This window comes from Sardina pilchardus, chromosome 15, assembly GCF_963854185.1.
Source record: "Sardina pilchardus chromosome 15, fSarPil1.1, whole genome shotgun sequence".
NCBI classification, from domain to species: Eukaryota; Metazoa; Chordata; class Actinopteri; order Clupeiformes; family Clupeidae; genus Sardina; species Sardina pilchardus.
In genome coordinates this window covers 22,075,457-22,090,213 of record NC_085008.1, presented here as the reverse complement: position 1 = coordinate 22,090,213, position 14,757 = coordinate 22,075,457, and the positions used below count along the sequence as shown (strand labels likewise).

Sequence of the window (14,757 nt, the reverse complement as noted above, 5' to 3'; positions counted from 1 at the left end):
GATGCATTGAAGATTTTTTTTTTTAGGCCCGCAAAATAATCTGAATTATGTTTTGAACGTTGAATGTTTTGAATGGTTGGATAGACACTCCATTTTTCTTTGGGATTTTAGAATTTAATTGTGTTATAAGCGATTGAAACCACTTCTCTATTTGATTTTAAAACATGGATTTGTATTATATGGTATTGATCTTGAATTGATCATAGTGTAGAATATAAGATTGTATGCCTTTATGTTTTGATAAATGATTACTGATCTCACAATTTCTTCAAACTGTGCCATTTGTCTATTGCTATTGTGTCAGTCACTGTCTTTTCTGTATTTGTACATTTACAGTAATACAATGATTGATTAAATGAATGTAATGCAGGGCTTAAAGTGTTCAGGCACTGTACATAACACTCAGACATGGGCTGGGCTGTTTTAGAATTGAAAATGGGCAATAGGCCTACAGGCCTATATGAAATCTTGTTAATGCACAGACATTTTCTTTGCTTTAAGCCCTGTCTAATGTAAACATATAGTGATATAAAACCATTAAATAAAGCAAGAGGGTAAATTGCAACATGTTTTTTGTGTGTATGACACTACTTTTGACAGTTCAGAAACACCAATAAAGACCCTTCAAAATGGCACCATTAATTAATAAACCCCTTTATATAGTGAATGTAGGTTACAGTGAAAACAAACACATATACACACATCCATACATATATACAGTCAGATGAGATTGTTCAACACCCTGCATTACCAACACCTAGGAAAAAAGGAAACCAACATCAAAAAAGTAAATACCCATGATTTCTCTGGCCCACTCTTCAAAAAGACAGAGGTGAATTTGCCATCTTGGCAGCGACATGTGACAGTATTGTTTCTGCTACTACGTCTCTTGACACCCTAGTGCATTACCGAGGCAGAATATGATGCATGTAATCCAGAATTACCCCTGGTGAGGAACTCGACGGGATTGGTAATCCAGCTTTTGTTGGCGGGGCGGGTAATGCAGGGCAGAACTCTTCTTCGGCAGATGAGGTTACAGGTGTGTCTCAGCTCTAAATACCACGAACCCCTTTCATGACTCTCATTAAGTGTTAAGACAGCATGACTGCAGAAAATAAAATAATAACAAGCACAAAAGTCCACTTGTACAAATATATGTACACAAAACAAACAAAACAAAAAACATAACAAAACAAAACAATCGCTCATAGACAGCTTTGCTGTAGCAAGCATGCATATTTTCACTTGGATGACAAGTCTGCCACAACGCCACAGCCAAAGACAAAACTGAACATGTACAAATATTACAACATTAGGCATTTGCTAGGCAATCATCATGGGGTGGAGAAGGACCCCAGACTCCATACTATTTGGGATACCTGATGAGTCATTGTATTGGAGATGTAGAACCATGCCAACTCCAGTCTGTGGGGTGGAGGTGTCAGACTCCTGCTGTTCACCACTGCTTTAGATGAGATCGCCACCTAGTGGAACAACTGGTATATGTACAGCTGTTGGGGTGTAAGACTGCACAGTTGTGGGGATCTGAGACCTGTCTTTCTTTTTTCCTTACTTTTAAGATACCTTTTTTTGGGAGTTTTATGCAAATGTGAATATGCATTTACCTACAGGTATATGTTTCATGATTTTGGTTAGAGTCATTTCTTTTACACCACTCGAACTTTTTTGCAGAAATGGTATTTTCTAGCCAATATTTGTAGCGCTTTGGGGTGCACTCTGTGCATACAAAATTGCGCTATATAAATAAAAGTTACCTTACCTATAATTGCTTACCGTTAACACAACAGGTGGTAGAGTGCAATCAAGAAAATTGCATGCTTTGAGAAGTCTAGTCTGGTCTCTGAACTTGCCGGACCAAGTGACAGCATACTATTTTATCTCCTTCCTTGCACAGTGGTTGACACTCTTGTGGTTTGCTAATCCATCATCTAACAATGGAAACGACACCCCCACCCCGACCCCTATCCATTAACCAACACAGCCCTGACGGCAGGCCGCAGAAAGAATTATTGCAGTGTTTATGCTGATTGCTTGATGGCACTATGAGATCTGGGGTCCACACACTGTGCAGTGGTTTGGGCAAGGCTTAAGAAATGCACTTATCCAAAATAGCCCAAAAGGAATTCTCTCTCTCTTTTTTTAGCTCTTTTGCTAAAGTGATTCAAAATGATCCAAGTCAAGAGTGACATGTGAGGTACCATAAATATGATAAAAGGATAGATGGCCATATTGACCCCTTGTAATGTTTACTAAGAAGCAATTTCCTAAACAATTCTTGCTATTTAGATGACTAAGGGGTGAAGTACTGATGACTGAACTGCTTAACAGTGTTAGAAGCACGACAACACTCTACCCCTTCCACTCCCACTTCATGTGCTGTGCTCAGGGAAGTTCATCTGAAATATCATAAGGGAAACAATGATTACGGAATAAAAAGCCAAGCACATCCAAAGCACAAAGATACCAAATATTATCTATTTTCAGACCGTGTGCCTGGTCAAAGTGACCTTGTTTTTTAAGACTAAAAGTGCAGAGGGAGTATATTTGCATTTCTCCGTGGGAAGGAGGGGAAGTAGAAGAATAACTCCCTCTGGAACTGGGCGAAAAAACAAACCCCAGCCCTCGGGGGCCTGTGCGGCTTCAACCACAGCTTGGATCTCACAGCTTCATTTCATTGATCACTCAAAGCAATTAACAGCTGTCGTGACCCTGCTATTACTACTACTACTACTACTATCACACACACACACACACACACACACACACACACTCACTTCATTTATCTGTCCTGTATGCATGCATGCATACACAGATGAAAATGTACACATACACACACTCACACACGCATGGGCGCACACACAGACACACACACACACACACACAGGCCCCCCAGGACTGTAGCGGTGCAGACCTGCTTTGGGCCGAGGCCATTTTGTTCACATCCATGGTACACTCACAGCAATACGACATGTCACAGTGAGGGGGGGGCGCCACCAGAAAGCGGGGGGCAGGCCGTGTGCTTACCCACAGAGCGGAGCTGCGGGTGGGGAACGGTACTTGGGGAGCCGGTAGGTGAGGTGACCCCTGCCCCAACCCACCCACACTCCACCCTGTAGTCACTACCAGTGACCTCTGGCCCTGATAGGAAGGGGCAGCATGCAGCGAGGGTGCCAGTCCTTGCCCCAGTCCCTCCCCCCCCTCCCCCATTTCGTCAGCACAGGGAGGGGGCACCTACCACCCGCCCACACCTGCTCCCTTGAGTTCCGTTTGTTAGTGAGTTTGTTTGTTTGTTTGACGTTTTGATATTCCAAAGCGGCTGTTGTCGTCGTCGGTGCCTTTTGCCATTCCGTTCGTTGTGGTTTGGTGGTTGAGGGCAGGACAGCGGTCATTATGACATGTCCCTGTCTTTGTACCACTCTACAAACTCATCCAACAGCACGGGCCCTGAGACAAACACAAAAGGTCAGACAAATCAGATGATGGAGCAAGAAAACAACGTACGTAACAAACTGCTGTGCACTTTAGTCTAAGAAAATATATATTTTAGACAAATTAAATAATATGTACGTATAAGCAAAACATTCCAAACATTCTCAAAGTTACACTATATGTCTAAATATGCTTATTTATCTTGGTGTGTGTGTGTGTGTGTGTGTGTGTGTGTGTACACAACTTATACTTACAAGCTCCGTCTTCATCATAGTTGCTAAGATCCAGATTGATGGTCCTGCTGAACTCTAGGACATTGCACCACTGGTCTTTATTTATAACTTTGTACTTTGATTGCTGTGTGCGAAAAACACAGATACTTCTTCTTAATACACAGATACTACTTCTTAATACACCGATACAAAATGTCTCCATTCATACTCTTAAAGACAAACACACAGGCATTTTTCCTCTTAATAAACTCTTAATTAGCATACCTCTAGAAACTGGTTGAACACGGGAAACAACGGCCATGTCTTCCCCAGGAGAAGCCCCAGCATGCATTTGGCTGTAGTCAAGTCTAAACTCCTCTGGTCCTTTTCCTGCAAATAGCAACAGCATTTGAAAGAACACAGTCGGCAAACTCAGTTTCCAGGTGTCACAAGGCCTGTGCAGGCTAACATGTTCACCACAGTACACCATAACCTTCACAGAGCCCGACATCATTGCCTCCGGGAAGTGACTTGCCGCTTTGGTGACTTTCAATAATCAGCAACGCGTAGGCGTCCGGATAGATGTACAACTTAAGACCGTCATTTTTGGCTCTTGAAAGGAAAGGTGGTGCTTCAGGCTATAATGATCCATTGCTTTTAGCTGAACAGGAATGCAGTTAAGTGCATTGGCTGAATGCTTGTGTAATTATAGTGTCACCGCACAGCACAGCGACAGGCCCACAGAGCAACACAGGGTGAGAGGGAGTACTGTATATGTATCGATTTCAGGTCTCCACAGACGATTCATTCCCACGATTCATGTCCCAGACATTCAGAACTCCACTCAAATCAAGCATAAAGCTGAGCCAACTATTGAACGAACCCCAAATCAATCAGACACAGACACTGAAGTGAGACTTGGTAAAATAATGACAATATGGTGCATTTATATGCCTACATTCTGTATGGCATGAATACATACACTTACACACACACAACTTGCTGTTTACAACACTGAATGATCCAAGGAGGCCACTTGTCATTAGACTGAACTGTTCCCAAACAAATGTTTACAGCTCTGTGAACAGTTCCGTTAAAGACTTGCTCTATTCTATTCTATTATTTTCACTGTAATGCAACAACATTCTAACTTACCCGGGCAAAGTCAAAGGCATATCGGTAGATGAGCTTAAAGTTGCTGGGGTCGTTAAGGACAGACCTCAGGTAATCAAGGGACCTGCGCAGCTTCTCTGTCGAGTCACACCTTAGACGAGGATGGTGATTAAAGAAAAGGTCAAAGGAAGGAGATAAAGGGGGAAGGACGGGATGCACAGAAAGAGGGAAGAGAGAGAGAGAAAGAGAGAGAGAGAGAGGGAAGAGAGAGAGCGAGCAAAGAGACAAATGGTAAGAGACTAGTAAAATGGGCCATAAGAGTTTCAGCTAGTGTTAAGCCTAAAGCATCTTACATAAGCTCTGATACATGGCAGAATCCCATCCCTAGCAGCAGTATGCAACCTTGCACACTGATCCAACCCAGACTGTGGGTTGTTTCTGCTTTGGTATCTTTTACATGACAACCTTCCGTAATGTCTACGAAGATAATTGAGAAATCATCTTGCAGAGCCACATGCCCCTGAGAAGAAGGAAACGATCAAATTTCAGCTGTGCAGGAGCACAGCGACAGGAGCACCTGGCCTGTTTCGTCACACATGAGCAAAGCCGGTATGATGCCACCAACACTGATCTCAACCGTCCCCCACAGAGCTACCAAGCTGACCTTTGGTTTTCTGATGCTCAGCAGGATTCTGCAGGAGCTCCTCTGCTTCACACAGACAAAACCTAACTGAAAACCTGCGGTTGCTGATTTATCATCCTTCTGGTTTATTGGCAATGACTCACAGACAGGGAGAAAAAGACACTGTTGTTGCAAGTCTAAGTGCTAATTTATGGATAATGGGCGTATATGAGACGCAGTGAAAGATGGGCAATATAAATCTAAATGCCAAGATTGAAAGTTTCACGCTGGCGAGAATGAAGAGATTAGTATAAATATATGTGACCAAACATTGTAGTCTCGCGGAAGGCATTTAAGAGGAGAACAATTATGATAACACACACATTGCTTTAATGTAACACAGGGTACTCCAACAGGGCGCTCCAGGAGCTCCCCAACTGTTTCTAAGTAGTTCTCCAAAAGGTTTGAAGAAGATAAATCTGATAACCCAGTCATTTGGGGTTAAAACATGTTAAAATTCCTATAAAATCAAATTCACAGTCTACAAAGAGAGAAGGTAAAGGAGTTGAAAGCAACCTTTAAAAAGTATACAAATCTTACTCAGTGGTTTTGGGTGGGGATCAGCTGTGAATACATGGCATGCTACTACGAACATAAAAGCTCTAAGCCATCTTCATTTTGTCAAAGTAGCTCTTCGAGGAAAAAAGGTTTGAGATCCCTGATATAAAACAATTCACGCACACACCATACTGTATATACTTGGCATGCATATCAAAACTATGGAGCACACACAAAAACAAACACAAGGGAAATGTTCTGTGCTTACTGCAAGGAGCCCATGCCCTTCAGCCACTCTTGCAAGGTGAAATAGCCCATGCTCTGGGCGTCCAGCTTCCAGGCTAGAACCAGCATCACCACCTGTGGACATACCAGAAGACACATGAGCAATCCCAGGTAAGCAATCCCAGGTAACTACACCACAAACCACATTTACAGCTAAATGTAAAAAAAAAAAAAAATGTTGAATGTTATTGCTCGTAAAAACACTGAAAGTGTCTTCCACTAGGAAATAAATCAAACCATTGGAGCCTTGATGGTGTATTTTTTCAATTTGTTCAAGCATGAGATAATTACTGAATAAACAACTGACATAACAGGCACAGGTGCTGATTAAAGCACTGACTTGTGTCCATGACAATACAACCAACAGGGTCCCTGTGCATTCTGGGAAGAGCAGTACAAATGGGGACCCAGACTTGAGTCCAACCTGAGGTCATCAAGGTTATTTCTTGAGCCCACTGACTCCTCAGCTCTCTATCCCATGCACTTACTGTCTAAATTGATGGTCCTATCAATAAAGGCTAGAAAAGTCCAACACTCCAAAACAAGAGAGCCCACCTACAAAAGTAGTAACGTTGTTGTGTGACCTATGGGCCATCACATTCTGAATCTATGTTGTATCTATCTACTGACCAACCTTTTCAAAATTGTTCAGTGATAAATCTAACTATTGCATTGTTTTTATTTGTATGTCGCTTTGGACAGAAGCGCCTGCCAAATCCCATAACCATAACCATAACCATAACCATCTACAGTGCTCTGTATGGAGAAGTCGACGGTATCTCTTCTCACATTTTCTGGTTCCACTCCTATATCTTCACAAAACTTCTCCATCCCCTCTGGTCCCACGACATCATCACATCCTAAAAGGTTGTGTAAAAATAATAAAAAATATTTTTACCTTCACAGATCATAGGCTAGTGTTCTGCACAAAGCTATGTATTAAGATGTTCAACATTGAAAAACAAAAACCTCTGCCAAGCAATAACCCTGAGCTAGGAGACTACGCTAAACATTCTTCTAGATTCTGGTCATATTCCAGAACATTCCATTCCTATTTAAATCAGACATGCAGGCCTCACCGGCGTACTCGTAGAACCACTCCAGACACCTCTTACTGGAGAAGGCCTCCTCCTCCTGAATACACGAGGACTCATGTTTTCTGAAAACACTGTGTCAGTTGAATAGACACACACACACACACACACACACACACACACACACACACACACACACACACACACACACACACACACACACACACACACACACACACACACACACACACACACACACACACACACACACACACACACACACACACACACACACACACGTTATAAAATCATGGCAACACAGGTAGAGGAGAACAGGTTAAGAATCTGACACTGAATCCAAGTCAAATCATATTTGTTTACAGATGTAAACCATGAAGGGAACCAACGGGATACGGTCAACTCTCACGGACATTTCTGTCAGTACTGAAAAACGACTGTCTGACTTCCAGTTAACAAATTAAAAAATTCAATTATAGTTTCCTGCATGAACTTGATGACCTCCACACGGAAGCCAGCCGAAAAAGTAGTTCAAGACTGACAACTGCACAGCTTAGAGAGGTACTGCAGTAGAAGAGGATTTGCTTAATTGTTTGTCCAAACCTTTAATACCTGCTTTTGTGAATTAGGGATAAACATTTGTGGAGGACTGCTGTAAGTGGATTACTGAAGAGTGAGTCAGTTATGAAGCTCACTGCGCTGTGCTGTGTTGGGCTGGACTGTGCTGGGCTGTGCTGTGCTGGGCAGTTAGAGGCTAGGCGAGGGGCCTGGAGGAGACCCACTGTACCGTACCTGTCCTGCCGGCTCTTCTTGGCGGACAGGTCATCCCCAGCAGTGGGTCTCCTCTTTTTCCTGGGGGGCATGGGTCTGGAGCAGCAGGCTGAGGCAATGATGGGGGGAGAGAGAGAGAGGGGGGGGGGGGGGGGGGGGGGGGGGTTGAGAGAGAAAGAGAAAGAAAGAGAGAGAGAGAGGGGGGGTGAGAGAGAAAGACAAAGAAAGAGAGAGAAAGAAAAAGGTTGACAAGTAACACATTTCCTTTAAAAAAGAAAAAAAAACACTAAAAAATACATTACTTTAGAAAGAATATGTTACAAATACAAGAATCAGGCCACAAAGTTGAAACTCAACTCATCAGTATCAGAAAGGACCAGAGAAAGAAAACTGAGTGCATATGGGATTTTTAATTAGCCTGTATGCCTGTGTGAACATGTTATGTGCGACTCTGCGCACAAAGCCTCACAATTTCGAACATATGGGCTGTTCTCATCTGTATGTCTGCACTACGGAAAAGAATTACAAGAGGAATTGAAAAATCCAATCGTGAACTTCACACAGGAAAAAGGGAACAGGAAGATCAGTGACCAACTGAAGACAAATCATAAACACAGCAGTTTACAGCAGTAATCACAGGGTACAGATTGAGCCACAAGTCCATCTAAAATGACCCCACGGACAGTGCTCAACTTGCACAATCTATCTCTGTAAAACCAGAGGGGTGAGAGTCTCAGTCTTGGCACAGGGGCTATCGATGGAAATCTGAGTTTCCCTGACAGCTCAGGCAGTGTGAAGGACACTGCCTCCCACATAAACTGCATCCTAGAAAAAATAAACAAACAAAAAAAAAAGAAAAATGTGCCTGCTCTTCAAAAAAAAAAAAAAAAAAAAAAACTGCAATATCAAACTTTTCTGAGAAACAGAGAAACATGAAAAGAAGCAGGACGGGGCGCGGGGCACCATGGATCCCTGTGGAAATACCAAACAAAAAGCAAAATGGCAATACCATGCAGGAATTTGCTAAGTAAAAATGTTGCTTGACTTGAATCTAATAGAACACCTTTGGGGTATATTTGCAATGAAGAGCTACAAAACCCCTCCTGCTGAAGAGAAAAAAAAGCCTGAAGAACGGCAGAACATCTCTCCAGATATGCGTCCAACACTAACATCCTCCCATGCTGAGGAGGCGGAGTCGGTCATCAAAATCTGGGTTCCATACCTGTGGTATGAGATGCTGGCCCAACGTCTTCCGTTAGGTTCTGGGGAGACAGAAGAACAGCAGGTTATGAAACCATGTGGACGCGCGCGCACACACACACACACACACACACACACACACACACACACACACACACACACACACACACACACACACAAACGGACATGCATGCACACACACACTTTTGCGGTCAGAGAAATCAGCATACTGATACACTGAGGGAATGGCTTCTTGTAAATGACTGATGTGTGTATGACTGTATTTGAGCTTGTGTCTGTTTGCTAAAACACAGAGAGGGGACGGGGGGGCTGGAGGGGGGGGGGTGTCCTTTGAATGTTTCTGTTGTTTATTAGTATTAAATTAAATCATTCATCACTCATTCTACTCAGACAGTCACATCTTACAGCACAAAGCAGGAATAAACATTCTACATATTCCGAGTAGGCTCCTGGAGAGCACAAAGCTGGATATTGCTATTGTTAATGTTATCATCTGAGTGCAGGATAAGGTACTGCAACAATTAGGCAAATCTCCCCATCATCACTTTTTCTCTCTCCGATAAAAGGCTCAGATTCAGTTCCCCTTGTGCTGTGCGAGAACAAATAACACATGAAACAGTGACCACAGTTGAATGGCAACACGTCTCCCTGGACGAGATAAACTGACAGTGACAGCAGATGTCCAGTACATTTGACTCTCTGAGCAGTAGTAGTAGTAGTAGTAGTAGTACGCTGCAGATGGCCAAAGGTTGAGAACAGTTAACATGGCCGCCTCAAGCTCATTATCACTCTGCTTTTTCCTTCTGTGAAATCTCATGTATTACATCACATCACTAACAAGTAACGTTTCTTTCTCCATGTTAAGTTGCACTGCCTTTGTCTGGTCAGAAACTAAAGCAAAGGAGGGTGTGCAGCTACTCCGAGCTGGAGTGTGGGCCCTCTTTTGCTTGTGTTCCTCACATCGCTGTCCACACTGTGCCCTGGTGGACTGTTGTCTCAGACACACACACACACACATGTGTGTTGTCAACTCAGCCCTGCTCGGTCCCAGGACAGGGCCAGTGACAGTGCAGCTGGCTGAGGTCTGGACTGGAGGATGGGGTTTCACAGTCTCTCTCTCTCCTTCCTGCTTTATCTCCTGCTAAACTCAAACATATAGGAAAATATCCATAGTCCCACAGAATGAAACTCTCCCATTTGATCATCCACAGGAGCCATTTCTGAGCCATCTGAAGCCAAGCTTCCTCCTCATCCAGTCACTCTCCATCTGCCTTCTTGCAAGTGAATGTCAAAATGCAACTTTTCACTGTCTGTGTTATGACTTTGGCATCACTTGAACTGAGCGCCAGCTATTCATGGGTTTCATCAGGTCCCTTTCCACAGGTGAATAGAATTAAGCACCTAGATTATGAATACAGAATGCATGGTGCTTGATTAACCCACCTGTGGAAAGGGGACCTGATGAAACCCATGAATAGGACTTTAGAAACCCAAACCGCTCTGGAGATGACCACTCTTGAGATTAGCTGGCCCAGATCTGGGCCAGATCTGGCACAACCCCATTAGGGTCTGAGGCCCGCCAGAGTCTGTCTGGTGCTGTTCATTCTTCATATTCATGCGGCATTTGTTCCATAAAATGCAAGCTGCAGCACATTTGTGTTGAGCATGTCATCTGGTGGGAGTGAATTAAGCAACTTACCAGCCTGTGCAGAGTGTGGTATATCTTGTGGATGCTCGCCAGTGTCGACAGGTGTGAGTTCAGTTGAAAATCTGCAATTGAATGGGGGTTGAGAGGGGAGGGGGGTTGAATAAATGTATACTACTGACCCAATTTATAGTTTTGCACCCTTTGTCACACCTTATCCGACCGATCATGCACGTATGTCCTTTCTCCTCAGTGACTAGAACAGTTCTTGGAACATGTCACTGAGGATTTCGTTGATAGTTGCAATTCTTTCACACAAACATAAAGGCCTTTGTGGGCGTTTTTGGGCGTTACCTAACCAGGTAGGCTATGCCATGCTGTTTGGAGATGCAAACAAACGCTGCATAAGATCACATAGTAAGGTGCTGTCTCAGGGTTATAATGGCATTTTGTCGTGTTTAGTTGTATAATTAAAGCCATCATTGTGGTAACTATAACGAGCTACTTGACGTCTTTAGAACAATAAACATATTGGATTTTTTTACATAGGCTAATTATTACTCCTATTAGGCTATTGCTATATTGACTATCCAAAGTAGTTGTCTGTTTCGAAGTTAACTGATGGCCAAATCAACCAAATATCCGATATTGTTTGTACCTCCAAGTGGACTGTCTGTGGCATAAGCTTGTGTGGAAGAATAGGCTATAGGTTAAGCCATGACGTCATGAACGAGAGAACGATCAGTATGCATTTACAGTGCGGTAGCCCACGCGACCCTCCAGTTCAAATACCAGATGCAGAATGCTATCTTTGTTTTGTCACTTCAACATCGTTTCGAATAATGTTGTAAACACAGAGTAGATCTAAATAGCATCAATAGAGAACAGTCTAAATTGCCCGGTGGCCTAATTTGCTGTGCAGGATAGCCTACATATATAGCCTAGTATAATAGTATTGCAATCATGAGGGGTCACTTTCTTTTACAGTGATAGGCCTACTTGCTCGAAAATGCATGCATGAAACATTTTATAACATATACAAGATATTCAACATTCAATACAAATAACTAGGTCGCAATAGGCTATTTAAGGTTGCAATGCAGTTGCATAATAGTTTTGCATCAAGAAATAAAACATGCAATCTGAACCAGAAACGCACAACACCGAGAGTAACTAGAAAACACATACAGATAATTGAGGGAACACAAGTGATAGTCTTTTTCAAATGAGGCCTGTTGCGACCACTCTGGAGGTAGCCTACTAATAGAACGGCAGTAAAATGTGGGGTCATACGAAGCAGCTGAGTGTGATGTGCGTGAGTGCTGGTGCGTGGAAAAGATTTGTAACATTAGGCCAAAGCTACTCTACAGCAAAACAAAAGCGAAACGCAGCTAACCTTTCAAAAACAATTCAAATTCATTCGGTGACATGCGTCAACACATTTCATATTCTCGCTTTTAAAAAATGTGACTCCGTTATTGTATAAGCGCTTGGTTTGATTTCCAAGCTATGTCATCGCAGCACAGCGAAGGACTACAACAGAAGCTCATACAAGCGAAGAAGCCACTCGATTGAAAGCCGCTGACAGGCCGTTCCCGACAGAACTGGCTACATACCTAACATAACAGTACACACGCACAACTTGCAACGAGTTTACAAAGTATCTAGGGTGGGTGGAGACCTGGGGATTGTAGTCCAGATGGACTCTCCTAACTTCTAAACATAACGGCTTATGTGGGTGGAATGAACCACAGTTCCCAGAGTTCCAAAAATACTAATTTCATTCAGCACCCCTCTCCAAACACTACAACCCCAACTGATGAATGCGATCTAAATTGTTGCTGAAACATCGTTCTGTACTGTATCATTTGCACGCAAACCACGTCGAAAACCCTTTGTGGCACATACATAGAACAAGTGCGTTTATGCACAACGTTTGCATACATGGAACATGTTTTCCACAACTGCGTCACAATTTTCACTCCCTGTAATTTTCCGCAGTTTCCTCGAAAACTGACCCATTTAGCTGAGAAAGAAACATCACTGTCCATAGTTAACTTCATGCAAGACTCGAATAGCAATCTATTATGTAAAGACCACAATTTGACCACTGCACACAGAGCTACGTTGCAGGTGCAACGTGACACAGTATGTTAAATGTAGCTCCTATTATATGTTTCAGGGTTTTTAGAACAGAATGATCTTTAGATAAGCTATTCAGGGTGAAAAAGCACACTGAGACAGTACTATTGCTCTGTTTCGGTGCGTACATTACGCAAGATAAATACAAAGAGAATGGCTACTCTAGCTATAGTGACTACTGATTTTGTATGATCGCTGCGTTAACGACTGGTTGATAACCACAAAAAGGCGTAAATCGCAAACTCAACAGCAAACTGACAGAATGCACAGTGACAGCTAGAGCTGTGCTGAGTCTGCAGGTCACGCACTATATCGGCAACCTCAAAAGATGACATCAAAAAAGGCTCTATTGTACTTACTTGCCGCATCTGAGTGCATTTTTATGAAACACTCAACTGTATCGTTGAGTGTGCAGACCGGCCAGGGGGCGGGACATGTCATTTATGTCCATGCCCACAAATGATTTAGGTGGACGAAAACACTTAGGGCCGCGCCTCTTTAAGCTCATAATTGGCTGACAGAAATGCCTTTCAATTACTTTGTAGACAAAGGTCCTAAGCCCTCCTGTATATATCTGTTATTGGTTAATACAGCAGTAAAGGGAGGTCTTTTGACAGCGTTCATTGGCTGATACATTTGTCTGCACATATCAATCGAAAGAGATTCCTCGTGCAAAAATAAAGGTCTGCCCACGATGATACCCCATAGGTGTAATTTCATTTCCGACACCGCCCTTCAGGACTTCGCAATTGGTCAGAACTGTGCTCATTCAGAGAGAATTTAGCGCACTATCAGAATTGATTGGCTACGAAGGTTAGTTTTGTTTACTGTAGGGCGTTAACTCTCTCCTCTCCCAAACAGGCCTATGTTTTTTGTTCTAAAGTTGCAACAGTAAGCTGCGTTGGCTATTGCCTGATTGTGATTGTCACAGACCAATGTCCCTTTTTTGGACTGCTATCATGGCACGGGTCTGTGTCTCTATTCCGTGCGTCAGTATTATAATCTTTAGCTCAATGACGCGTGAATAAATATGTTTCCTATTGTTTACTCATCAAAACGCATGCCTCCATTGTTCTAATATGCACACTCTCATACCCAAGCATAGTATGGTTATAGCTGCGTAAATACTTCACTAGTTGCTGCAGTGCGTAAAGTTGCCACACAATTACAGTGAACGGTTTGTTATTGTTGCTGTACATGTGCACCGTCTGAGTAGCTAACACTTTCATCAGACGCACTTGAATGTCAGTGCATTAAAGGGACAAAGGAACCTGTATGCCATACTTTCAAAACATCCTGTGCTCTTGGAAGGCGTGACTTGTTTTTCAATTGCTTAAGGTCCATGGAAACTGACTGGTTGTGATAGTCACATATTTGTGTGGTGTACGAAAATAATTGCCCTCAGAAGCTGCATTGAGACTTTGAAAGGAGTTGTTTTTCTGTAATAAGCATTCTATAATGCACAGTAATACATATTTGTGAGTGTTGTGCAACCTTATCAGTCTTACTAGAAGCCATATTCTCAAACCTATCCGGATACTGTTTCTCAATGGATACAACAATTACTACTTTACGCAGAAATGTTTCTGCTGCGTTCAAGACAACTTAGAAGTTAGATATTTCCAGCCATGTTGAAAAATCACTGGAGGTTCAGAGTTCCTTCTTGTGAACTCAGGGGAAATATAA

General features: G+C 42.8%; 1 protein-coding gene across 1 annotated transcript; it reads right to left on the bottom strand.

Annotated features, from left to right (window-relative positions):
* Positions 1-638: 638 nt before the first annotated feature.
* Positions 639-13,522, bottom strand: dcun1d4 (DCN1, defective in cullin neddylation 1, domain containing 4 (S. cerevisiae)). Its single transcript, XM_062555508.1, is given in 12 exon segments — positions 639-3,465; positions 3,705-3,807; positions 3,948-4,052; positions 4,818-4,926; positions 6,224-6,315; positions 7,030-7,100; positions 7,320-7,408; positions 8,085-8,172; positions 9,286-9,325; positions 10,984-11,054; positions 13,431-13,477; positions 13,479-13,522. Coding segments are annotated over 12 exon segments (915 nt in total). The 3' UTR covers positions 639-3,409.
* Between the last annotated feature and the right edge of the window lie 1,235 nt (positions 13,523-14,757).